This window comes from Takifugu rubripes, chromosome 11, assembly GCF_901000725.2.
Source record: "Takifugu rubripes chromosome 11, fTakRub1.2, whole genome shotgun sequence".
Classification (NCBI taxonomy): Eukaryota; Metazoa; Chordata; class Actinopteri; order Tetraodontiformes; family Tetraodontidae; genus Takifugu; species Takifugu rubripes.
In genome coordinates, this window is record NC_042295.1 from 11,948,894 (window position 1) to 11,975,534 (window position 26,641).

Sequence of the window (26,641 nt, forward strand, 5' to 3'; positions counted from 1 at the left end):
GACGGCAGACGAGGCCGAGGGAGACCTTTGGGCTCCACCCATCCCTCAGTGTCCCCTTTAACACTGGGCTTTAGGGGCTCCCGCTTTGAAATATCTCACTTCACAGCATCATCATAATGAATGGCCCGCGCGGTGTCACCGTGTCCCTAATGGAATTCGCTGAGAGTCTATTACGACTTTCATTTCTTTTATTACGCCGGTGAGCCGCTAACCCCATCCATTTCCACGAGCGTTCCCCCCAACAGCAGATTCGCCGCCGTCCCATCCATCTTTATAATTCTGCCGGCCAGGTCGAGATTTTATACGATTTGGACGCAGAAAAAAAACCCTTTCCCCTGTGCGACGCACATTTGGTTTCACTTTCAAGTGTGTTTAAGAGAATCACATACTCAATAAATTCCTAAATATGGATTAAAGGAGCGACATACTGTCGAGTATCTCCAGCTTGCCTTTTGGTTCCAAAATTGGTAATTATTTTATGTTCTTAATTGTGGAGACAAGTATTAATATGCGGCAGATTGCCCCCACCCCCCACTCTACCTCTTAAACCTGGTCGATAAAAGCCATGTCAACAGCCACGGAGACTAGTAAAAGCAATCCCGGCTGCACTTCTGTAAATATCTTTTTATTTGTCATCTGTTGGTTAGCCTTAGCTGCCAAGTGCCTGTAATCACTTTCTCCAGCGCCACAACAAAATATGCTGCCAAAGCTAGCGTAGCGCTAACATAGCGCCACGCCCTCCAATGTAATCTAATAAACCACATCGACTCTGGCGGAGTAAAAAGCAGATTACTGTCATCGAAACGAGATGTATTGAAATACATTTCTATTGATTTTGAAGGCGGTGTAAAGGAAGGCTCAAAGCAGTCTCATTTTTGGGACGAACAACATCATTTCGAAGATGGGTGGGAAAAAAATGGAGGAACTATCTCAAAAAAAGAGATGTGTTGGAGTGAGATTAATAAAGAATGGGAATAATGGAAGAAACAACTGTACGCCCACGGCAGGCAGCGCCACTATAAGTGTAGTTTGAAAGTAATGGGATTTCTAATCGCTCCTCTGGGCCACGCTTGACTTTTACCAATAAATGGTGCGCTGGCATGATTGTTCCATCATCTTTAGTCTCTCCACACAAGACCAGCCATCAATATTGTAAATGAGCCTCTTCAGAGGAAGGATGGTCTGGCACTGAAAGCATAACAGCTCACCCCAAATATGAAAAATACAGAGCGAGACTCGGAGCCGTATGGGATTTAGATGCGAACCCATCTCTACCGATGAAACCGGGCCTCCCTTCAAAAGGGAACTCGGACTAAATATAGACTGGCTGCTGCGTATTTATACCCAAGGTTTGGGCGCTCCCAGCCTATAACTGCAGGGCTGCGCAGCCTTCAGCTCTCTTTGTTTTGATTGGGTGCGACAGTGCTGAGGGGAGAAGCCACAGAGCAAAGATCCAGATATAACTCCTGAGTGGGAGAGTCGTTTCCAAAAGGACCTGGAAGTCCCGTGTCATCATTTTTACATCGCGAGCATAAATACACGTTACACAACGGGGTGAAACGCGGCAGCATAGAGACTGCAGCGGCACAGGAGGCTGCACTCAACCTTGCACCTCCAATAACCGTGGAGGTTCAGGGAGTGTGTGTATGTGTGGGGGGAGGGGGGAGGTGAGTCTTTAAGGTCTTCAACTGCTAGAGAAACGACAGAAAACACCGGCTTCCTCTTCTTCCCCGCGCTGAAGCAGGTTTTAATGAGCGGCTTGGTGTCCCCAGTGGAGATGCTGCCATGAAAGCTGCTCTATTTCTGGTCCTTTTCATCCTGTTCTCCTCCTTCAGACATGACATTCATTATTCCTTCCGATCCTCAGAGGGAGGGATATTAGAACTTCAACACTTCCATCCACAAAAGCCAAGTTAAAGTCTGTATCAGACCTTAACTCCTGGAAATTCTCATCCATTTTTGCCGTATACTAATACTTCATGCTTTATTACAGTTCATATATAAACCACATATAAACCCCTTTAATTTCTCATCCACATTCTGATTTGATCTTTAGAGTCTTCATTGTGTAGTGTTTCGTCTGCGAGCATGCAGCATAAAAGGCTGCTGCTCAGGTAACAATGCTACTTATACTAAAACCTGTACTAAATTTATTCGGTGGGTCCATATTTGCTACCTTGGCTCTGCAAGAAACGGTTTGGAGATGTTTAAACCAATGGATGAAAGGTTCTGCTTTACTCTTTAGTCATTATCCTGACATAAATGACCTTGGGAACCTTTGTCTTAAGGACATTCGGAGAGCAAATGAATGCATTAACTCGACTTTTGAGCCATTTATTTTATGACAGATTACAGTGGGCACAGCTCTTTTTCCGGTATTAATGTACATGGATGTCCAAGAATGTCAGTAACTTTCAGCCTTAAGGGAGGAATCAGCCTGTGAGGCATGGCCCATGACACTTTTCTCCAGCCCACCATGTGACAGGGCATTGAATTAGAGCCCGGTTAAAGCAGTGGCTTGTAACTAGATAAAAGAGGGAGGTGGAGGTGTGGAAAGTGGAAGGGGGCAGGCAGAAGGCTGCGGTGGCATCCTATAAATGACATTGTAATTCTCTGAACACAGGTTATAGTGTAGTCAGCCATCATTAGGAGAAGGGAAGAAAAGGGAGGTATTTTTGCCACTTTACCCAGCCGAGCATCTCTAATGGTGTGTGTGGGTGTGTGTATACAGTCCACTCTGTCTAAAAGACTCCCTCTGCCCCTATTCCCGTCTGTTCACTCATACAGAGACAAAGCTTTTACAAGGGCTGGCAGTAATGGTAGAAATTGGGCCTTAGAACTCCCAGCTATACTCCATCAGAACATGAACAAGTTATTCCTCCTCCGGAATGGGAATGTTCAGTTTTATAAAGCTCCAGTAAACTGTCAACTCCTATTAAACATCACAGCGAGGCGGCACAAGACTAGCTAAAACCATTCCGCAGTTCTATGAGGCTGCAGCCCTGGTGGGAGACCAGGCTCAGAAAATCTCTTGGCTGTCGGGTTAGTGCATGCAAATACCAGATCAATACACCAATTAAGGCTCGAGTCAATCACAGAGTCAGGCGGCAGGGCACCAGCGAGCATCCCAGTTAGCTTCACACGTGTCCCCGCAGCGTGCACCAACCTGAGAGACTGCCGCTTCGCTCAGAGCTGTTGTGAGAGCTGGTGGTGCTGAAATCTTGTGATTGGTTGTGTGGGATTCTATTAGACAATCCGTCGGCCAATCGGTAGTCAGGAATGAAAAGGAGGGCTAAAGTGGAGGGGGAGGGGGAGGGGGGGTTGAAGGGCAAAAACCACAGTGGCGTCAGGTGTTTGGCAGTAAGCACAAGCACATGCAGACATGCAGTTAAAAAGCATTTAGCAAGCAGGGTAGTATTTGGGATTGGAACATCCGACCCTTCATTCATTTTCATGGTTTGTGCAGCCTGCTGACAAACCGCAGAGCTGTTGCAGGAAATACAATTTTAAAAAAAATAAACCACTATTTTATTTTAAAAAAAGAGTCAGTCGCAGTCATTTTCGTTCAATATTTGCTGCTTCTCAGACAGATCTTATCAGCACATTATATTTCATGGAGAAAATGGGTGGTTTTTTTTTCAGATGTAATCCTTTAAAAAGGCTCTATGAAAAAAAAATTAATCTGTTTTAGATGGTTGGAAAATTAGACCATGAATATTAATAAGGATACAGATGAGGAATACTCATTATACCTACAAAATATGAAACTCCAGTTGGTTAAAAAAATCTGCACTGAATCCACAATAATTACATTTCCTTAAATATTATTTGAGATAAAAATGGATTGGTAATTACTCTGAAATGGAAGACGGAGCGATACCATCGTAAAAAACCCAACTAGAAAATGAATGGATGCTTCTTTTTGGAGGGAAATAACCCAGATGATTTCAAAAAAGAACCTTTCCCATCCTCCATTAATCCTTGTGATACTGAACAGGTTCCAACATGTAAATATGTAGCGTGTAATCTGGGTTAATTCCCATTGAGGTCACAGGGAAAAAAAGAAAACATCATCGGGGAATGCTCATGAGATCACCGGCATTCTCACAACACATCTCTCAGGTCTTCGTCATCGCTTACTGTTGTTGCAGGAGGTCTTCTCGGGCAGGGAGTAGCCTAAGCTGGCCATCTCCTGCTTGGCCTGGAGCGAGGCCTTCCACTGGGGGTCGGGCAGGTCCACGGCCAGCTCATGGATGCTGCTGGAGTGGAGGATCTGGGTGGTGGCGTACGGCGTGGCCTGGGACGTCTGGCCCGGACTGTTGTAGTTGGCTTTGGTGGTGAAGTCTATGCTGCTGTATATGGCTCCGTCGGAGAGCATGGTGCCCGTTTTGTCTCCTTGACCAGATGGGAGATCTGAAGATGAGAGTTTATGGTTCGCCGATCAATTTGGAGCATTTCTTGCATAGTGAACGTGAACATATCTGGATCATCCTCGTAAATCAAGCCCCAGGTTCGGCTGCGTGTTGTGCATTGTTCAGAAATGCCGTCGACAGGCTGAGAGGCATAACGCTCTTGTTCTGCATGTGTGTGTGACGCTAGAGGGAGGGAGGGGAGGGAGCTGTGGAGAGAGCGAGCTCGCTCTCTCAGCGATCCGTGTATTGCACGCCCAGTGAAGGGGAGATGATGTAGAGCCGTGGCGGAAGTGTCCGCATCTGCGCCAGTCAAGCTGCGCCTGTCCTTCACGAATGGCTGCTCCAGACCATCCTTCCAAACAGCCACCCACCCCTCTGCCTGTCTCTCCCTCAGCATTCTCTCGCTCTGAAGTATGTGCCATGACACCAGGATGCGCTATTATTCAGCCTGGTGAAGGTGGGGGTCCTGCTAATGCTCAAGCTATCTTCCGATCTGACCTTCAGAATGAATGTTTATGATTGCATATCTAGAAAGAGGGCAGATTTGGACTTTTTTATTTCCCTCTAAACCGGGGTGCTCACCTCCTCGGCCAAAGTTACTGAGGTCATTGGGTCCGCCGGAGCTGCTGTTCACCGGAAGGCTGGTGGCTGGCCAAGAGTCCGCCAACCATGGGTAACCTGGGTCGTTGGCATTCAGCAGGCCTGGCCGACTAAATGGAGACAGGATGAAGTGCCAGATTAAGCTTAAGCTGTGAAATTACATTAAAACCAAAGCTTCTTACGCTAACAGCATCATTAGTCACGGTTCGGTTCGACTCTGCGTCGCTCGATTCACAAACGGGAAAGGAAAAAAGAAAAAGTGTCAGCAATCAGCAGGGAGGCAGCATAGAGACAAATAATTCAGAGGCATGTTCAAATGTTAGCCTGATCACCAGAATGTGTGTTTGTGCGAGATAAGCCCGCCGTGCAGCTAATGAAACACTTCTGAGATAAGGGAAACACTGTACAGATACGTTTCTTCCCCTACAAAGTTGGAATCCCTTCAGGGTAACACGGCTCTTTATCTCTGGGTCGCTCCTGCTGCGTCTTTGTCACATTCCCTGAGTTATTTATGCAAAGGCGCGCCGCAGAGACGCTAACGCATGCATTAGCTGACTGCACACGTGCGCACGGATGCGCACACGCATGTCCTGCTCTTTTATTTCCCATCGACCCCTCGCGGCGGTGTCCAGACAGTCTAAATCTTATCTGATGAGACATCAGGCCGGGCTCTAACCCTGCCACGGTGCTTCCGCCCACTTGTGGGAGGGCAGGTCCATTTAACAGGTGTTGCGTCTCTCTTCGGGGGACGAGACCCATAAAAATCAACCATTAAGACTTTAACCTGTCACGGGTGACTGCCGGAAGGCCATTAGGTCCACTTTACTGTACAATCACGTCTGAGGCTCGTTTAGCATGGGCCACACAGATGGAAGGAAAAGGGAATTAACATAAATGGCTTTGTTTTTGTGCCAGTTCATCGACACGTTGCATGGAATTAAATGTGAAGAAAGCGTAATCGGCGTGACACAAGCAAATTCAAGCGAGCGCTGCGTTAAAGGTTCCTCAACAAGCATTAAAGCGATTTCGATTCTCGCTGCAAAGAGCATAAAGCACCACAGGTGATGCTGGCACTGTCAGCAACACAGCGCACCCCGCTGTCGGCGCCTGGCTGTGCCGGTGTACCAGGCCACATTTACATGTGTGAGATCTGAGGCGCTAGCAGGCTAGCAGGGCGGCTGCCCGATGGGCCGTTTTGTCTTGGCTCCAGCTTGTGTCGGCTCAGAGCAACCGGAGAACAGCAGAGCCCCGAGGACACGGGCAGGTAATGGGCGCGCTGCAGTCGGTCTCTGCCTCAGCCACAAGTTCTAATGAGGAGCTGCTCTACAGAGGGGCCAAATGAACTGCACGCGGCACGCCGCGATCCCTCGATGTGGCTCCCGAATGCCAAAACAGGCCCTCGGGGGAGACAAGTCATTCGAATTGATGGCTGTGCATCAGACAGATGCACTTTTATAGGGTAATACATCTTTCCTTGTCCTTCCTTCCTCTGCTTCTCACTGCCGTCGTATCCTGCTGCCATTATTCTCTCATGTCACACCATCTTTCACCAGCCAGTTTATTTCCTTCATATACCTCCATCTTTTGTTTCCACTTTTGTTTTAACGCCACTCGGAAAACCAATGTTTGTTTGTTTGTTTTCTATTGACTTCTATTGAATCTAAAATATAGAAACATACGATGGATGTACTGTATAATTAAAAAACACTTAAGCCAAATGCCGATGAGGCGGCAGTGGAAACGGGGGCATTGTTTTCAAGTACATCAGTTTTGTTGCCTGGGATAATTAGAGTAAGACTGATTCTCTCTGTGGTGCACACACATTTGTGTGGGGGTGACATGATGGTCCAATGGACACCATGTGATTCATCTCAAGACAGAAAAAAAAAAAAAGAAGTCAACTGCTGACTTTTAATCCCCGAGCAGCTCAGGATGGATGGCAACCTTGGCAGATAAAATTTGATTTGGAGCATTTTGTCTTCCTCCTAGACATTTCAGTTACTTGTGTTGGGGAAGACACCATAAATATTGTCTAAGATGGCCGACAAGCTGCCCATAAATAAGCCAAGTGAGGGATATTAATTCCAGACCAACTGCATAAATCAGGTGTTTATGTTCTGACGGACTACCCAGTTGAACTTAGATCAAAGGTGCTGGCGTTAGTCGACACCTCGGGCAGATTACTTTTTACATTAAAAGAAGATGCCCTGTTTCAACAGTGGGATGCAAGGATGTAAAGGAATCTCCATAGCAACGGTGCTGGTTGAACCTGTTTACTTGCCAGGCACAGCCCATTCTCTCTGCCTCCAGGGGTGAACACGCTTTGCTAAAATATTGATCAGCACCAACATAAAACGTTATTACTACCTCCTAATTACTGCCTCCCTATTGATGGAGATAAGAAATGAGCTCTGATAGGCTTTTATCAATTTCAATCGAGGAGCCAACATCAGATCATCCAGGTCCACCAATCTGCAGCCTATTCATCTTCCATGAATCATTTATTTTGTGATCGATTTACTGCAATGGTTCAGTCAAAGCAATTTGGCAGGAGCCAATGAGGAACTGGAAACAGATGCGGCTTCATTTGCTACTGTCTAATTAATGCAATAAACATCCCGTGTAACAAATGAACACATTCTCCTCTGATACAGCGCTACCATCAGGGCAGATGGGAGCTTGAAACATCTGGGACTTGATGGCGAACGCATCAGATGCTCACGTTAGGAGATCCGCCCGGTGTTCTGTTCCAGCATTTGTGGGGGAAAGAAATGTGGCGGATGCTGCGGAGGACTAAGAATATGACAAATACAGAGTGCAGAGAATGCAGACGTTTCAAATCCCACACGCCGGAGCTAGAAGCAGAATCCCTTATGTGGAAAATTGAAGGGGGAAAAAAAACCCGAAAAAATTGCTGTAGCATAAAGAAGACGAAAAAAAAGCATCCCAAGTAGCGTAGCTAATTCCATGAGAGCCTGCTGGCAGCTCACAAAACAATACACGCAAAACTGTCTGTGGTGGCATCCAGTCACGGTGAAGGGGGGGGGGGAGTGGAACGATAGAAATGCTGGAACAGAGCCATTCCCGAAAGCCCCGAGACGCGAGGGTTCAGAATCAGTCCGCAATCTTTCTGTGAGTGTTTGAGATCTGGAGGCTCTACCTAGTCAGGTGTGATAAGCAGCAGACACAGAAGGCCTGCGGTCTCCAGGGAGACCCTTGAATACCCACAAAGTCTCAGTAACTGGTGTCATTGAGATGTGCCCCAGTCTCTGAAGCCCCCTCTCTCTCGCTCTTTCACCAACGCGCTGAACTGCAGGGGGGGGTTGGGGGGGTGCGAGCAGGGTACCTGCGCACATCTCTCCCCTGGGTAATTATTTTTACATTATTACATGTGCTCAGATCCCAGCCGCCCACATGAGGTGACAGGCAAATTTATCACTCCGGAGGGCCTCTGGGTTGCCTGTAGCCGGCAGCGGAAGATAAATGACAAAATAAAAGCACTCTCTGCTTAAATTGTTTCTGTTAATTCCGTTGAGGAGATTTATGGGTTCATCTATCGATGCATGAACAGAGATGTGGAAGAAATGCATATATGCGCGCGGGGGTTAGCGCGGCAAACGGGCTATCTCCAGTCTATCAGTCATTTGTCGGCGATGGAATCAAAGGAAGTTCAATGTTGACTCGGTGCGTGTCGGAAAAGCAAAAAGGTTTGTTATGAGATGTAATATCGGCAGAATAACTGTGCTTTTTGGCACACTCACCTTCCATTGCTCATCAGACCACCATCGACTCTCTGGAATGTCACTACAGTCAGAAAAAGAGACAAAACAACAGATTTACCATCTATTTAGAATGAATAAACAACCTGGACTACAATCAAAAGACAACATATCTGTGTGAACACAAACAACACAGACGTTCCTCTGCGTCCAATCCTCTCGGAAATTAAAAAAATGAGATTGAGCAGTGATGAGCACTGCATATTGCTTCGCTTTGCATAAGCGGAGACGTGTCATGTGTTCTTCAAGGACGAGGTGCCTGACGAGAGGCGAAACTCATTTTGTCCCTCTTATTTTGCCGCAGAGTTACGACCGGAGTCGTGATTAAATCTCGGGCAGGAAAAAAATGATTAGAAAAGGCAGGAGGCTCATTAATCATCTTCTGTTTTCTATCCAAGTGTCGGGGATGAGTGACTGATCCGGGTTGCCCAGAAGCCATCCACGGGGCCTGTCTTGATCCGGTGAGCCACAGAGAACAAGTACCGGGACCAGCCGTCGATGGCTGGCAAAGGTCCTAGGCTGCGTTTCATCTCCCTTCACACACCATAATGATAAAGTAGCGCGGAGAGTTTTGGAAATCACCACATACCGGTGATCTGGGGGCTTTTTTTATTGCCCAACAGATCTCTGTAAGTAATTTCACTCATTTGTTCCACATATGGAGATGAAAGAAGGAGGTCAGAGCATTCCTCCGCTCCTTTCTGTTGACTCCACAACAAGCCCGGGCATGAGCCGGAGAGGGGGCTTTTCTGTGGTTGGATGCCGAGAAGCAGATGACAGGGAGAGGAAACTCCCACAATAGATCACAAAAGCTGCTAACAGGATGGATTAATTCATCAGCGAGGTTTTCAGAGATCTCTTAATCCAGATTCCTCTGCCATGAGCAGCATTTATGGATGAGAAACGTTATTGGAAACATGCCGAGAGTGATTGTCAGATCGTTTATTTACTGCAACGTTAAAGCAGCTAAATCAAATGAAGTGGATTCAAATATCTCACTGGTAAAAAAAGAAAAAAAAGAAAAGCAGACTGTGCTGGAATGCATGAGATAGCCTTGCTATACCTCACATTCCTCTTTGTTTCACCACCAACAAACTTAACCGTTAAAGAATCCTCCAACGCTTGAAAGACGACTTGACAGGAGGAGGAAGTGGAGGCGAGGGGCAAGGCTGTGTGGCGGCGGGGCCTCTGAAGTCCCTATCTGCGCTCGGGCACATTTCCGCTCCGCTGTGGAAGACTTTTATGTTATCCACAGTGACACGGAGGCAGCGCCGTGCCTCTCGCCTCAGCCTCCCAGATAAGCACTTTCCTCGGCATGAATACAGATTATTCCCCTTTAATAAGCATTAAGGTGGGGGGGGGGGGCATAATCAGCGTATAAAAATTCCATCAAATCTCCTTCCTGCTGGCCGCACGCCCCAACAGCGTAGTGATTTACTCCTCAAGCACTGACAGCTTTAGAAGGCTGAGACAGGATGCCCCTCAATACATCAACTAATTGTCAATACCGAAAGAGCAGCGCTGTAGGACACGCGCTCTAAATACCACCTTACTTTAACTTTAACTCAATAAACGCCGATCCATCTCGCCTTGTTTTTCCCGCCGCTCACTGGATCCCCCTTCATTCTAAAACAAGACCTGTTTCACTGATATCTCTGTTCCATAACACGTTATCGCAGCTGTTGGGGGCAGAAAGGCCAGAGTTCACTTGGGTTTGTGGCTCCGGGCACCACAGGAACCATATAACCACTTCACCAAAAATGTCAATAAATCAGGGAGACAGAGGAACAGAAAAGAAAGTGCTGACCCGGACCCGTAGCGCAGCAACTCAGCGTAAACAGTGTCTGAGTAATTACGCTGAGTAAATGGCAAAGCTCACTAGAAGGCTAAATAAATTTTGCCAACTTTGTTACTGAGGTGTGTGCGCGTGTGCGATCAATTTTTACAGGAACACAAAAAATATCTCAAGATATAGTGATTAAAAACCTGTGGAGAAGAGGAACTAGACGTTTTACGACACCATCTTAGTCTTGTCGATGAAAAGCAAGACTTGGAAGGGAACCAGAGGGAGAGATTTAAAGCAAACAAAAAGGTGAAAGCAATCACAAACACCACACAAGTAACTAGAGCTGTAAGTTCTGCAGAAACAAAGGCACCAGCAGATCTGAGTCTTTGACCAATTAACTCTCTGCGTGGTTCAATTGACAGTTTCGATGACCTATGACCTTTAGTCTGACAGCATTTACAGTGCAAGCGAGGCAGGGGATGAGTCTGCACTGAGGTGGGGGAGTGGGGGAGACAGGACAAATGAACAGTACCTGCAGGGGTGAACGTGAAGGACTGAACTGCAAAACAAGAAGACAGAGAGGTTGTGTGTTAAAAGCCTGCAGACAAAAGCGGTGCTTTAGGGGGATCTGCACCCCAGGGGATGGAGGTCAGGCCATAAGGCTCCGGGGTTCAGAGACGTTAAGACCGTCTCCCAGGGTGCAGAGCCACAGCCGCGGAAGCAGCCAGCTCCGAAGCTAAGGGAAGTGCGGCGCCGGTGGCGCCAACCAAAAAAGCGACACACAAACACAGAAATGTTATGAACAGAAATGAAGCGTGTCAAAACCCAGCCAGGCTATAAGAGCTACAGCATGCACCTTCAGACTGAAGGAAAACAAAGTGATTCTTTGTTGGTTAATAAAGCAAAAATGAAGGCGCGACGATCGCGCCAGCTCCCGCTTTCTTCTGTCTGCTAATTAAACGCTGTCAGCCTGGCAGCGCATGTGGACTCAGTATTTGCTGGTATTGACTGAGGTCACTCAGTATGATGTCAGGGTCAGCGTGTGGGAGGAAAGCTGGGCGGACTCCAGTTTCACTGAAAAGAGTCCAGTCTGCCCACTCAGCTTGAGCACCCTGGGCTATTAACCAACACTGTGGGCGGATTTGTCAAAAGCTGCGGTCCCCCTCTGGAAGGGATACAAACTGACATCTGCCTTCCGGTTGATCTTAACACAGCATCCATGTCAGACCTCAGTACGTGGAACTTCTACAGCATTTGGATTCTCTCACGCAGAAAAGAGATCTTATTAGAATGGTGATGGGACACCGGCGGCGGGCTGACCTGCGTAGTTGCTCAGACTCTTCCTCTTCTTCCTCCTCCAGTACAGCCAGATGCTGAACCCCATGAGGATGACCCAGCAGGCGCCGCCGATGCCGGCGATAAAAGCCGGCTGTTTTACCACATCGGTGATCTGCTCCGTGATGCTGTTGTTCCGGTTTCCGTGTATTATCACGTCCCGGAACTCTTTACCTGCGGGGAACAGGGACGGAACAGGTGGCGTTAACGCTCCTGTGAGCGAACTTTACCAGAGACGACAGCAGAAGAAATACGACACGTCTGTGTTGCGTCAGCGACTGCTTCAAGGTGAACGATAAAACGAGCCTGCTGTGGGATCCAGATGGGTCTCTGAATGTTAGACTATCTCACTGTGGGGAAATAATACCAAAAGCTACACCAAGACGAGGTAAGCACTAGATTAAACTCAAACAAAGTCGAGAGTCTGATGAGCTTTGATATTGACCCAGAGAGCGTGACATATATCGCAAAGGATGTGCGGTGAGAAATAAAGTACAGAATGAAAAAAAAGGACAAAGCCCATAAGCTTATGGTGGCACCCCCTTCCCCAGGTGAGCAGGTTGTTTGCTTAGCTCAGCCCTGAATTCACTCTACTGCCAGTAAAACACAGCATGTGAAATGAGAGGATCTGGCCTTGTATCGATCTCCGATCGCAGCTCAACTAACTCACAAAATACATTTTCACACAGCCATGCAAACGCACAACGCAACGTGGTGTTGCTGGAAGGTGAGGGCTCTGCTAACAGAGATGGATTACGCGAGTGACACTGGGGAAATGTGCTACAAGCTGCAGGCCAAACCATCAGTTATGGGTCAAATCAGGCACAATCTGCCTCAGTACCACTGAAATCAAACCTGGTCAGACAACGGGTTGGCTTTAGCAATATTCGGCTCTTCTTACGGTTTAATCTCAGTATTTACTTTGTTGATGTTTCATGTTCACAGGCTAACACAGACTAACGTTTTCACTCTGATTTTGACCCGAGCAGGGATGGACACATTCTGACACGCCACAGGACATGCTGTCCAACCAATAATAGCTTTCGAGGGCAAATCTTACCGATGATAATGGACTGAGGTTCACTCTTGACTCCGACTCCTGCACTCGTGCTGGCAGCTACTTCAACCCGGTACACCACGCCGACCTGCAGGCCGCCCACCACCACTGAGCGAATGGCTGCATCCACGGTCTTGTTCACGTGGAAGCGGCTCTCATTCCCAAGACACCAGATCTGAGGCAGAGAGGAATAAAAACACACAAACGGGGGGTTGATTCCGATCCGGTGACGTAAGAACGAGCGCTGATTTTCCAAGACAAACCTTGTATTCCTGGATGATGCCATTCTGGTGGTCCGGAGGAGGAGGGTCCCAGGAGATGCTAATGGAGGTGCTGTTCTGGTTTCCCACAGTCAGGACAGTAACCTGCTGAGGGGGAGCACTGGGAGCTGAAAGAAGAGGCATAAAATAAGCCGGTCGCCAATCAAATCCAGAGAAGAGATCCTTAAAACGAGATGGGTGTGGAACAGAATACTACTCTGAGTAAGTCTGGGTGGCTGAAGACCATCAAGAGAGACACTGAAATCCTCATTATGACTAAATATTTAATGCGTATGGTGCTATCTGCTGGATTTGTGCAGAAGATACTGGTATTGATTTGTGTTTATGGCCATCTGGCACAATCTGGCGAATGCTGTAAAAAGCCCCTGACAAAGCCAAGGCGACGCGCGGCTCAATAAGCTCACAGGATGAAGGGCAGTCGACAAGCAAATACTGAAGAAAAAAATGTTTCAGAAAAAGGAAGCAAAAGGAAGCAAAGTCTCAGTAAACATATTGACCGAATTCATTGATCGGACAGATGAAACTAAAGCCGGTTGGTATGGATCAGAGGGGGGGGGCCTTCAGCGCCACGCTCATCTAAATGAATGGGCTCTGTCCTCGTGTAGACAGGCTGGATAGAAATAAGACAAAGTCCAGTTTTTATGAACCTCGCTCGGTTGTTATTCTGATGGTGACAATTGGCTGACCCCACGAGAGTTAACGGGGGAAATAAATAACAGTTGGTCCGACTGAAAATAACGTTTTAAAAATAATGTTTTCTCATTTCCGCTGTGGCTGGTGGGAGAGCGGCGCCACAGCAGAATACTGACAGGTCAATTACTCCTGGGCTGCCTCTCCCTCACCTCCCCCCCCCCCCTCCAAAATGGCATGTGTCACCCCGCAAATCTGTGCTCATCCCTCAGCACAATTGGCCACCCCAACCCCCAGAGAGCCAGCGGACCCTGGCACCATGGAAGATGAATGGGTCCAATGATGAACCCAACACCTTGGTCAGATTAGAAACAATCTACCAACGGAGCATCTGATCAACCATCATGCTCGGGGGTTCGGGGGGGGGGGGGGGGGGGGCGGGTTCTGCAGCTCTGAATTACATTCAGGTGACAAAGTGATGCTCTGGTGCATGGCAGTCATCAGAGGCAATGTCGTTCAAAGTTAATGCCATGAATGATTTAACAGGTTATTATCGTGCATATTTGCGCTAAACAATACACATTTTTTATTTGAGGCCCTCAGAGGCTGTGCTAATAAAGCCATTAGTGGACTGATGCATGGTAGGCAGGAACGTGGCCCCATCGCGTCTCACACAGGCACAGTGGAGCATAATGGAGGAAGCCGAACATATCATGTCTATTTAAAAAAATAGCTAATGTAAAACGGCGGCTGGCGTGGAAGGATAACTGCAAACCTTTAGTAAAGATGCGTATCTACACAAATAAAGATTATTCCACCACGATCTGTCATTTATCACACAAATAATGGATTTCCCTAGTAAATAACTGTTATTTGCATAAAAAGGGGCCTCATAAACACCATCTTGGACAGTCATTCAGTGGAAATCAGATGGCAGCCATGGCTGAAGTTCATTCATCAGCCCCGACATGACTGTCCAGATGGAGAGGGAGAGAACGTGTGAAAAAGGAGGAGGGAGGACACAAAAGATGGCCACAACATAGGGGTGCTGCACATACTGTAACCCTGCGTCCATCTGGGCTAGCTCTGGGGTTTCCATAATTCTGTTAGCTAACGGTCAGGCTACGTTTTATTTAATGCTGTGCAGTCTGGGAGCCTCAGAGGAGCCTCCAGCCCTGCGACAGAGTATCAGTCATAGCTGGGCACAGCTAAGACAGAAATAGAACAAGGCCGCGCTCTCCGGGGGCCTCGGATGCAGATAGGAGCGTAGTTATCAGTGCTGGTAATAGTCTGGACATGCAGGTTCCGGTGGCCTCGGGGAAAGGTGGCGTGCCGGCATGTATATGTTTATGGCACGCGGGTGGGGGGGGGGTTGCATGCTGAGGACAGCTGCAGCGCAATGGCAGTTCCAGGGCGTGCGCTGGCTGGCCACGGGAGATACGGTCGCTGAGAGGAAAGGAAAATAAATGGGCCTGTCACAGGCGGGATGTGAGCTGTCTCCTAAACATGAATGCCTACAGTAAATACGTTGTGCCGAGAGAGGCTTTTGTCTTCAGCATAAAGAGTCAGGACCCGTTATTCCACGCCGTTGGCACACATGTACGACAGCGCTTCTTTCACGTCACGTTGTGATTTCATTTCTGATATTGAACCTGAAGGTCTGCGCGGAGGCCGCCGCGGCACCGTTGGAGCGCAGGCAGCCAAACGCGGCCGTGCCCGCGCGTGTGTTCGCGTGAGATTATGCGGAGCCGCTCCGCAGCCTTGTCAGGGCCTGTGTGAATGAAGCTTTAGATGACAGATCATATACGCGGTGGGAATCGTGTGCTCCGTCCAATCAGCTCCGGCCTGCAGCTGCTGGTTGATGGATTAGAAGGAAGCTGGCACCAATCATAAACACACACACACAAAAAGAGCAGCAGGAAGGTCAGATGGACAGGCTCAAACGTGCATTATACACACACGCCCCTGATCCCAGTATCACTAGAAGGCAGGAAACTGGCCCTCGTCCCACACCAGAGTGACCACGTCCCTTCTTGACTCACTTGAGTTGAGCTGGCAGCGGAATGACACAAACACACACATACACAACACGCACATGTCATCGTACCTTCCTCTGTCGTCCGGGCCGTCCTGGATTCGCTGTCCATGCCTTGAAACTCGTTGAAGTAGGGACGGGCTTTGATCTCATACACGATGCCCTTTTTGAGTGCAGCGAGGACAACGCCACGCTCAGAGGGGACCTTTACGTCCTGGGTCAGCCACGGGCCTGGCGAGGGCAGTCCTGACGACTGCCTGTACAAAACTCTGTAACCCTGGATGAACTGGGACTGACGATCCACCTGAAAGAATGAAAGAGGACCAGGTTACTGCTGGATCTGGATCAAGAGAACATCAAGAATCTAAATTTGCTAAAGTAGCAATAGACAATAATATTAAAAGACTGAGTTTAGTTGGTCCTTCATTACCTAATGTGACAAGCTTAGCTCAGTTAGCATTACCTCGCAAATTCAGGTCTAAAGAATTTATACCTTTATAAAAGAAAAAGATGGTGTAAAGTTACTTTGAAAGTTTCCATGAATTATAAATACTACTTAAGCTGCCCCAACAACTAAACTGTCCAACACAGGCCGTAAGTATCATGTAGCAACTAATAGCAACACCCTGAGGACATGGAGAGAAAAGCCAGCTGAGGCATTAATAGCAGGCTGTCCAATAGAAAAGACGTGACTGGAAGTTTGATAGCCTGCTGCAACCTATAAAGGGCCCCTACTCTTAAAACTTGGACACAGTTGGCTAAAAGGGGATGCAGAAAAAACCCCACATTTATACACAGAAGGTCCAAGCACATAACTCATCCTAATGACTTGTTAACAGTAGAAGTGAGCAGAGCTTTCAAGTGGGATATTAAACAGCTGTTTTTCCCCCTTTTTGTTGAATATAGCCCAGTAAATCAGAAAAATGGAAGCACGACTTTATTAATAGAATGATTTGGAAATACGAAAGCTCTGGCAGAGTGGCCCCTCTGTTTACTAAAGGGAGCCGCTGATTGATTATGTGGGCATGTTTTGTGTTGATTGTGCATTATACTCATAAGGCGCTGCATTCAATTAGCTCCCGAGTCGCGGGGTGAGACTTATTACAGGGTCAATAAACTTGTCACTGGGAAAACTGCTAATGTGGTAGATTTGGAAAAGGAAACGGGCACGCCGCCGCCACTGTGATGAGTGTGAGCTGTTGCTGACTCCACCTCAGTGATGTATGGCGCCATAATGAACACAAATCGGCACGCACCTCAGCTTTGATTCATATGGAGAGCGCGTTTGTCCCCATTAACGCGCGATTAAATAAACATCGCTTACAGCCAAAGTTTTTGCTGATTGTACACGTCAGAATGTGCTGGTCAGCAGTTCCGGACGCCGATTGCACGTTCTCCAGCAAGGGAGGATCATTGCATGACGGCAATGAGAAAACAAGACAAACAGCGGCATAAACATTCATTTCAATTTAATGTTCTATCAGCAGAGTATGTATCAGCAACGCATCTGCGGAAGCAGGACTGATGAACAGCCAGATGTCTGCAAACATCTGGTTGACTGTGGTTAAAGAAGGCGCTTGGCAGCTATTTGATGTTGGATCGCTTTTAAGGCAACTATTACAATGTTCCAAAGCTGCCGTTTTCAGGAAAACCCTGGAGAGAATTCCCTCCCATAAAACAAACGGTAGCCTCGGGGAGCTTTGAAGACTCTTCACCACTAGGTTGATTTGGGCGCGACAACTCAGTTTAAAAGTATCAAGAAGGAAGCTAGCAAAAAGCAACACGTACTGTCCACGTGACTTGAATGGCTGTGGGACTCAGGACCACCGGGTTGTGTAGCCGCACCACCACGTTGCCCAGTTCCTTCTGCACGTGTCGGTGGTCCACGCCCTGGGCCGGTGGGCTTATATCTGCGAGAAATAAGGAGGGAGAAGAAGACAGAGGTGAGGCCGGGCTGTTAAATTCAATCATTTCCCCCTTTCCTCTCAAACTGTGCAGGGTTCAACAAACCAAAGGTGGCTTCATCATCACTGTGGAAAAAAGAGTTAAAAAAAAAAAACAGGGAGGAATGAATTATTTCAACAAAGGAAGCGACTGATTATCAAAAGCTTATTTCAAACGGACCGAGGGCAATTCCGTCTGCATTTAGAATGAGCTCATTCTGTTTTGTGTGAAGGTCCTGTACATGTCTGATGTGGGGAAGAGACAGAACTGGGAAAAGTTCTTCTACTTAGCGGGGGCCGACTGACTAACCACATCAGAGAAGAGCCCTGAATGTGCAGCTTCAGACGCACTGGATGGGACACGTATGGACACGGACTTTACGCGCATCTGTTTGAGATTATATGCAATAAAGTGCAGAAAGTGCCGAGTCTGGCTGAAGAGCATCGCGTTTCCCGTTATTTATGAGGCCCAAAAAAAAAGCTGGGTAAGTTTCATTTATGAGGGGTAATATTTAATACAAGCTTTATACAGACAACCTACAAGAGCCATGAATCACAGGCCACGCTGATGTGGCATGGAGGACCAAACTCAATTCAAAAGAAGTGAAAAATCAATTTGTTATCTATGTGCCACAGTCAATAAACCCATCTCTGCGTCATCTCCGGACCTTCACATTCACTATTAGAGTGCTGCGTTTCCATTCACGGGACATTGCTTCTTAAAACCCACTTTTGGCTTTCAGACGGCGGAGCTCGGCCAAAGGTTGCTCTCTTATTGAATTTTATTGAATTATTCATTTCTTGCTGGGAACTTAACATCTTGGTGTAATCGGAAGACAGTGGTCCGACCAGATCTAATCAAATCTCAGGCTACGGAAGCGGCCGTTTGGTCCCGTTAGGATCATTAACATTTCGGGAACGGCAAGTGAGCCTTTCCAGAAGAAGAAACGCTTATTTTACATAATGACTCAAATGTGGCCTTAATGGGCTGGACTCGGATAAAGAACTCGACCTCTGGAATCATCGGCTGTGTGTGAAATAGAGCCAGTGAGAAGGCGAGGAGACGTTCTCTGAACGACATGACAAACACCATAAATTCCTTTACAGTTAGCGGTGAGTAAATTACCTTGTGTCCTGACAGGTTCAGACATGGGGCTTGGATCACTCAACCCCTGGCTGTTGACGGCTCGAACCATGAAAAGGTAGATAGTGTTGGGGCGCAGCCCTTTGACGGTGAACTGGGTGGTTTTGATGTGATCCGCCACGGTTTGCCAGCTGTTGCTCACTGACTGACTATAATGACAGACCCCAAAAAAGGACTTACACAACAACGGTTTCAATCAACCTACAGCGAACCTGCTATTGAAACAAACCTGAATGCCTCGATGACGTATGAGGACACAGGCGATGCCCCCACCAGCCCGGGCTGCCAGGACAGCGAGACGCTGTTCTTGGTGACATCTGTGACCTGAGGTTTGGACGGTGGGCCTGGAAGCTCGTTCTCATCGTGGGTCTTCATGATGATCGCTGCTCCCGATTCTAAACGCAGATAAAAAAAAGCTTCGGTCAAACAAATTGACTCGTTTAATCGGACGCGTGCAAAAAATAAGCACCGCTGTACCTTTGACTTCCAAGAACGCGCTCCAGGATGTCTCGCCGGTGGAGCTGGTGGCCACACACGTGTAAATCCCCGAGTCTGACAGCTAATGTGCAGGACAATAAACATGTATAAGTGAGGGAAAGCGGCGCAAGCGCTAATAGCAGCGACGCAGAATGTGATGACTCCTCTAATAACACTTTTAACAGAAGAGCCCCCGCTGCAATAACCAAACCCGAGTGTGGAAATTCTGAAAAGTGATGGGGCGACTTCACGAGCCGGCCTCGTATTGGCCAAATTGCATGTCATTTGTGAGTGCCTTAAAGTGCTGACGCTAATTTCCTAATGAATTTTATTTTCTACTCACCGCCCTCCCATGACTTTGCCTCTCCCCTCCCCGTTTCCCCACCGTCCCGCCGACCACAACAAAGACAAGCTAATTAATTTAGGGCGGGTTTTTGCTGGAACCCCCTGGACCGATGACAGCTGGCATGTCTCCCCGTCCCTCTTTGGAACTTCGGTTGTTGGTCGGGGTTTTGTGTTCCTGCGCCTTCCTTCCATTTATTAAATAACATGTCAGTGGTCGGCAGCTTTGTCACACGTAATAGCTATTCCACCGAGGCCTCTGAGTGGGGAAAGGAAGAGCGGAGCCTTCTAAATCTAATTTTCTCCAAATGTGTATGTGTACCCGCATGTATGTGAGTGCATGCATGTCTTTATCCTAAAGCTGGGAGGGGGTCCTTCTAACTCTGCACAGCTGAGCCCAGCTTGTGCTGCCGTACCATTAAGTAATTTGTTTAAACCATGAAAAATGAATTAAAGTAAGACAAATCAATACTGCCCCATTTGTCAATTTATATTTTCTATCTCCTCCTATGCCAAATTCACTTTACCCGATCTAGTGTCCAATTAAAAGAAATGGAAGTAATACACAGCAGATCTTTTAATGAAGGCTGGTCTGCGATGACACCCGGACGTCCTTTCACCTTAATGCTTCTGATCTGCAGGCTGCCCAGCTCCTGCAGGGACATGCGCGGGTCCTTCCCCAGCAGGCTGACCCCATCCTTTAGCCAGCTGATGGAGGGGATGGGGTCGCCCGAGGCCTGGCACTTCAACAGCGCGACGCTGTCCACCCCGAGCGTCTGATTGGACGGGCCTTGGCGAATGATGGGCGGGGGCCTGTCTGTGAGCACTGCAAAAGCCAAACATGGATCAAGAATTATGGCTCCAAAAGAGAAGAAAGTAAGAGTTTGACAATTTTGACCCTATCCTTTGTAGGAAGTGTTTTTTTTTTCACGTCACCACTTTAGATATTCTGAGGTGAAGAATGTGGGGATCCTCTGCCATCACAGAACCCACATTAATTAGAAGGTTTGGATTAATGTCTGACCTGCAGGGGCTAATTACCAAGTCTACCTCGCCAACCTTTCAACACGTTATCATACCCGTGTCTCCACCCCCATTTTCTCCCCAGCAGCAGCGGCGGAAGGAAAAGGAAGCCATTCCAATCCGCAGGGTTTCGTGCCCCCGTCTTCAGGTGAGACAGAAGGAGGATCGCTGCTGGTCCAAGGCTATCACTTCAGTGACTGAATGTTTTTCGCCATTTGGGAGGTAACGTCGGGACAAATCCAGCCACACGAATCATTGGTAATGATGCGATGAGTCAACGGCGCTCATAAACACACCCTGTCTGCAGTGGACTCACATCAACACTAGTTCCAAACATTTAGCCTCACAACCAATCAAAGACACTTTGAACCTTTCTGATTGTTGGTTCTGCGACGCGCTCTGAGAGGAGCTGCTGCCATCACTTGTTCTGACAGAATCGTGTCAGAGGACATTACTCTGTCAAGGGATTTGATCGGCCCGATGTCTGCTGCTGATGGCGCGCAGGAGTGATGGGAGGACGAGGCCAGGCGGAGCTCAGCTCGGACCTTGGGTCTTTGGATCGGGAATTTCTCATTACTGATCTCCTTGAACCCTGCCGACCGTTGTCGGGGCCGAGGGCAGTAAATCACAAAGAGACGGAGGCAGGTGTGGCCGTGGCCCCAAACCCGCTCCTGCTGTACTGTAGCCACCCCCCCTTCCCTTTCGAACCCGCCCGACACCAGGCTTACATACACACCTCTCATAGTGCCTAATTTAAACTGAGAAAGAATAAGATAAATGAAGGACAAATTTATTGAAAACTGGTGTTTCCATAAGCAGGTTCTTCAGCAGATCTACGGTGGGGCTGATCGTCTATCTTCGCATCGCAGCAGCTGAACAGATTAGATGCTCCCGCACTTCCCAGGATCACATCTTTCATTCGACCGAAAACCACTGTCACTCACTCGGGCTTTCGCTCACTCAATCATGGCTTTCTTTCTTCCTCCCTCACACACACGCTCATCCCTCACCCACTCATGCAAGCGCCAATCATTAAACTTGGAGGAACTCAAGGACAATGCTTTATTTCCTTTTGGAAAAGGGGGGGGGGGGGGGGTGGAGAAAACTGATTTGTATCGGGAAAAATAGTGAGTTGAGAAAAGAAACAGTGACAAAAGACCAAGGCCAATCTGGCAGATCTCAAACTAAAACGGAATTAATTCGTAGGAAGTGATGGAAAAAAAAAAGCATATTTACATGATAAATGAAAATGAACGGTGTTAATATGAACAGAGGAAATAAAACATGAATAATTCATGTACATCCTGGGACACATTCAGGGTTTGTATGAAGTGTGCTGTAGTTTGTACAAATGTGATGGCACAGAAGGAGCCAGATGTCAGTCCCCCCCCCACTCACCATCTGTGACCTCCAGTTGAGCCTTGGCGAGGATGCTGCCTGCAACGGTCAGGGCCTGGCAGATATAGTAACCGGCGTCTCCCCGCTGCACGGACGAAATGGTGAGGTCGCCGCTGGGCGACACCGAGAAGCGACTGCTGGGCTGCTGCGGTTGGTTGGGAAAGAGCAGATTCTGCGGAAAGAGGAACAAACGTTCCAATTAGGGAGAAGTTTGAACCAGTTCGACCTGGAAACAGGACAAAACACACTGCCGCAAAACCAGCGCGCGCAGCTCAGTAATAGCCAGTGAACGAACTAGTTCATCAATAATTCCGGAATTCTGAAGGCTGCGGTTCTTTGCGCCAAGCCAGAGGCTCGGCTGTGATGCCATGAAGGCAGTATAGCTCTGGCTGGCTCCAGGACTATACTTTCCATTTTGTTTCAATTCCAAAGTGGTTTTGAGGTGTCCTTAAACACACAGAGACCACCCCATACGAGCGCAACCTCTACTGAACCTAATCCAATGGAAGAGAAGAAAATCGATCCCGCATATCCTCGAGTAAATCAGCCGCCGCCGCTTATCCACTCTCCCGCAGTGCTTCCATTTGCGGATCATTTTTGCTATGACGGGCACCAGTGCAGGCCGGTGTGCCCATTAGCTCAAATCAATTACAAAGACCTGCTTAAATCCAGCAAAATCTTAGCAGAGGACAAACGTCATTTATTCGGGAATTTCGAATAAATAACATCCAACCCTCAGAATCCTTTGTGTAGGAGGCAGGTAAAGCTTTTGATACACAAGGACGGACCAGCACCGAGATGGCGAATGCAGGCAACAGCTTGTACAAAAAGGTTGCTCCTGCATTCAAAGGGTTCCGTAATGACAATGTGAGACGCTGTATATCCAAAGCTGCTCACAAATCGCTCCGTTTCCCTGAGTCACACGCTCCAGGTCATATGCAGGGTTAGGTGGAATGACGCCAAATATTTGGGAGAGCGTGTAAGCATGCCTCTTGGTCCTGTTTGTTCCTTTAAAGATAACTTTGTAACCGTTGGCCTGCGGGCTACCTCCGCGAACGTGTGTGTGCTGAACCCTAGCCACAGCTGAATCATATCTCTGGCTCATCTACAAGTCCCAACAGGCCCATAATTGGCGCTGTTGTTGAGCACTGTCGGGACACCCAGGTATTTGAATGCGTTATCTGCTCGAGCGAGGGATAGGATCGCTCTTATCAGCGCAGGGTCACAGGAAACCAATTAGCGCTTCATGGGGCTCGTTGCCGTTTGGCGGCTCCCGAGAACAAAGGTGGATCTGTGCGTGTAGGGGAGATACTGATGACAGATAGCGCACTTTGAAGTGCCGCGTTTACAGGCGTGCACCGTCATAAAGAAAGGGTGAGGCTCACAAGTGCTCCAGTCAATCAAAACAGTTATATTTCCGCAAGCTTCTCTGTGAGATGGCTCTTACCAAGCTTCCGTCCTTCTGCCAGAAGACAGCAGGTTGGGGATTTCCTTTGGCCTCACATGGAAAGGTGGCACTACGGCCTTGAGCCACAATCTGGTCCCTTGGGCGGATGACAAACTGCGGAGCAGCTAAAGAGAGTAAACAAAAATAGCGTTAGCAGACTAGTAGTAGATTCAACTTATGAAGATAAAGAGGGTGTGGGGGGTTCAAGCAAAGACAAGCAATATACACCACAGTCAAATCAAAATATGGGGGGGGGGTGCTTTACACAGCTTCCATGCAGCATTATATCAGTTTTAGCTCCAGACAGAGAAAGAAGATCAATGACTTTTATTGCCATGGTAACCAGGTAGGACATTCATCCAAGTGAGGCCGAATGAATGTCAGTCACATACTGCAGGCATTCACACGGGAAAGAGCCTTTGTCAGAACAACAACACAAAGGCACGTCCACATCCATGTACGACTAAACAGTTCAGGATTGATCACATCGGAATCTGCATGAATGCGCGTCAGTCTCGGAAGTTTAGCATCAAAGCATCAAAGGAGCATCAAAAGCAGCGGAGACACTGGAAAGACTGTTGACCACAGAATGTTAGCACCGCACCGAAAGGATGTTTGAAATGCCTCAAGGATTTGAGATCCAAGCGTGAAGCTATTTGGACAAGTATTTGCAACGGGCCCAGTGACCGCGGCAGTTGCCGCACACTCACGAGTGCGGGGTGAGCGGATGAGGCAATTCTGATGCTTCGACAGACAGAGCTTGATAATAGAGGAAGGAAAATAAGAAATATTGAAGAATCTGTATGTATTTTGGTTTTTAAATATGGATCCTATTGAGATAATTAAGTCATCAACATCTTTGCTAGGCCATATTCAAGTGGTGGTATATTGTGCCTGAAGTTTTGTGTGAGTTAGCCAACACTAAGTATATTTCCAGGGACCTCTACCAAGGGCATGGCAGATTCAGTAGTGAGGCAGTGTTGCTATCTTAGTCATGCTAACTGTGCCCTCATGCTGCCAAACATGTGCATTTGCTAGCCAGGTGACCAGAACTGGACTAGTTACTTCACGTTTGTCCAAACGCACTCTCAATAATGAATGAAGGGGGCTATGTGAAACTAATGGGCCTATCATGAGCCATGGCAGCGTCAGATATGGGCCTTGGAAGTAAACTCACACTTGTTAAAGAACATTTTTACTATAAAGTGAAAGAAGCGACAGATTTTGACAAAATTCTTCTGGATTGTTGCAAAGCAACATCTTGTACCCTTGCTGTTTCTTTTGTCTTCTGTAAGTTCGTTCGTTGATGAGCCAGCTGGTTCCAGTAAGGCTAAACTCTTCCCATTTGGCTGCATTCTCTGTGTAATCCCCCTTTTTCGGGGTGTGTATTTGTCAAAGATACACACAGTTGGGAATGGTACAGATGGCTACAGATTTACTGCCTTCCCATTTGGCCTTCTGCAGCTTGGATATCTTGCGGCTCTCACAAAGCCGGGCCTGATACTGAGCTCCTAAATCATGGTCTGGCAAGGACTCGGCCCCCTCCCCTCACGTCCCCAGTTATGTTTCATCCTACATTCTATAATGATACGCACTGACTAAAAATTATGGTCGAACACTGCAGACTGGCCACGGCTGCAGCGGCCTGGTCTTCTCTCACACTCTCACCACCTCCTTGGATCTTATGATATTTAGACAATTTATGTCAAACTAAATAAAGCTGTGTGTCATTTCTATTTGTACTGTGGTTATATGTTGTTGATTTGCTTGCAATCTGTTGAGTCCAGTTCTTTAAAACAAACTAACTTGATCTTGGACTCATTTTAGACCTGTCGAACATCTTTTAAAGAAACAAGAAGGCACATCTGAGATGTGTGTGGGGGCTGGGCCTCATATAAAAGACCCGCGGAGAGAAATAGATCAAAAACGCACACAAATCAAGAGGAAGCCAGCGTGTGTGACAGCCTCAGAAGCTTGGCGTGAGGCTAACTCAAGCTGGGCCCTGTTTTGATTCAGAGCCCCTTAATGACATGAGAGAGCCTCCTTCCTGTCCTCTCCCAAGGAAGCACACGATCGGGTGTCCATATTTAATTCATGACGAATCGCATCTGCCTGGGTTTTCGAGAGAGGTGCTGCACACACAACAGCCAGGGCGAGGGGAGCAAAAGGACAAAGAGGGAGGCCTCCTCTACCAGACCTGCACTCTTGAACCGAGGAGCTCCCTCCTGTAAAATCCCACGCTCAATCATATTTTATTCACATGTCGACAGCAATTACTGTCTCTTCCCGGCGGCGGAGTGAATGCGTAATTTCTTCCATCTACTTGAAAGCTGACAGTTTGACAATCACAGAGCAACCGCTGCTGTTGGGCAGCTAAAGTCCTGAATCGGTTGCATTTTTTTTTGCCCCCTGACAGTCAAGAGTCACTATTTCCGCAATTATTTTCCTCAGCTTTCTTTGTCTTGACACATTTCTTGTTGCTTGATCGATTTTGTTTCCCCGCGCAAACATCGTGCATCCTAAATGCAACACATGTGATTAAGCCCTGACCTTTTCTCAAGCTAAAAAAGGGGGAAAATGCTATCACCTATGCGTGGATCTCCAGATGGTCCTCACAGTGAAGCACACATGAGTCAATGTCTAAACCAACTATATTACACCACAGTGACCATCCAGAATGAAGCAAAACCAAGATTTTTACCCGGTTCTTGCATTCTGTGTATAGTTACGTAACACCGGAGTCAAAAATGGTCAGGTTAAAGACATGGTAATGTGATCGCCAGGTAGCCCAAAGCAATTGTGTGTATGACAGCATGCATGCGGGATGGACTTGAATCAGAATGATGGGTACTTACCCACGGGGCGAGCTGGAGACACAACAATGGAAGAGTGGATACACAAAAAGAACAAATCGAGACGCACAAACATGAAGGGAAGAGACAAAACAAAATA

At 47.6% G+C, this 26,641-nt stretch overlaps 1 protein-coding gene across 10 annotated transcripts in view; it reads right to left on the reverse strand.

The window, feature by feature from the left end:
- robo2 (roundabout, axon guidance receptor, homolog 2 (Drosophila)) overlaps window positions 1-26,641 on the reverse strand; it is a 181,200-nt gene that overhangs the window by 9,662 nt on the left and 144,897 nt on the right. For 3 of the 10 annotated variants that reach the window (XM_029843264.1, XM_029843265.1, XM_029843259.1), the window contains exons 7-23: window positions 26,545-26,556; window positions 23,690-23,814; window positions 22,243-22,414; window positions 20,442-20,647; window positions 19,480-19,561; window positions 19,232-19,397; window positions 18,985-19,151; window positions 17,704-17,825; window positions 15,988-16,219; window positions 13,233-13,357; window positions 12,973-13,144; window positions 11,898-12,086; window positions 11,110-11,136; window positions 8,774-8,816; window positions 4,995-5,122; window positions 4,141-4,413; window positions 3,167-3,292 (exon numbers count right to left, since the gene is read on the reverse strand). In XM_029843264.1, coding sequence (XP_029699124.1) covers window positions 3,167-3,292; window positions 4,141-4,413; window positions 4,995-5,122; window positions 8,774-8,816; window positions 11,110-11,136; window positions 11,898-12,086; window positions 12,973-13,144; window positions 13,233-13,357; window positions 15,988-16,219; window positions 17,704-17,825; window positions 18,985-19,151; window positions 19,232-19,397; window positions 19,480-19,561; window positions 20,442-20,647; window positions 22,243-22,414; window positions 23,690-23,814; window positions 26,545-26,556 — 2,367 coding nt within the window. The remainder of the gene's footprint in view (window positions 1-3,166; window positions 3,293-4,140; window positions 4,414-4,994; window positions 5,123-8,773; window positions 8,817-11,109; window positions 11,137-11,897; window positions 12,087-12,972; window positions 13,145-13,232; window positions 13,358-15,987; window positions 16,220-17,703; window positions 17,826-18,984; window positions 19,152-19,231; window positions 19,398-19,479; window positions 19,562-20,441; window positions 20,648-22,242; window positions 22,415-23,689; window positions 23,815-26,544; window positions 26,557-26,641) is intronic. The other 7 variants (XM_029843268.1, XM_029843267.1, XM_029843266.1 and 4 more) reach the window with 6 other exon arrangements.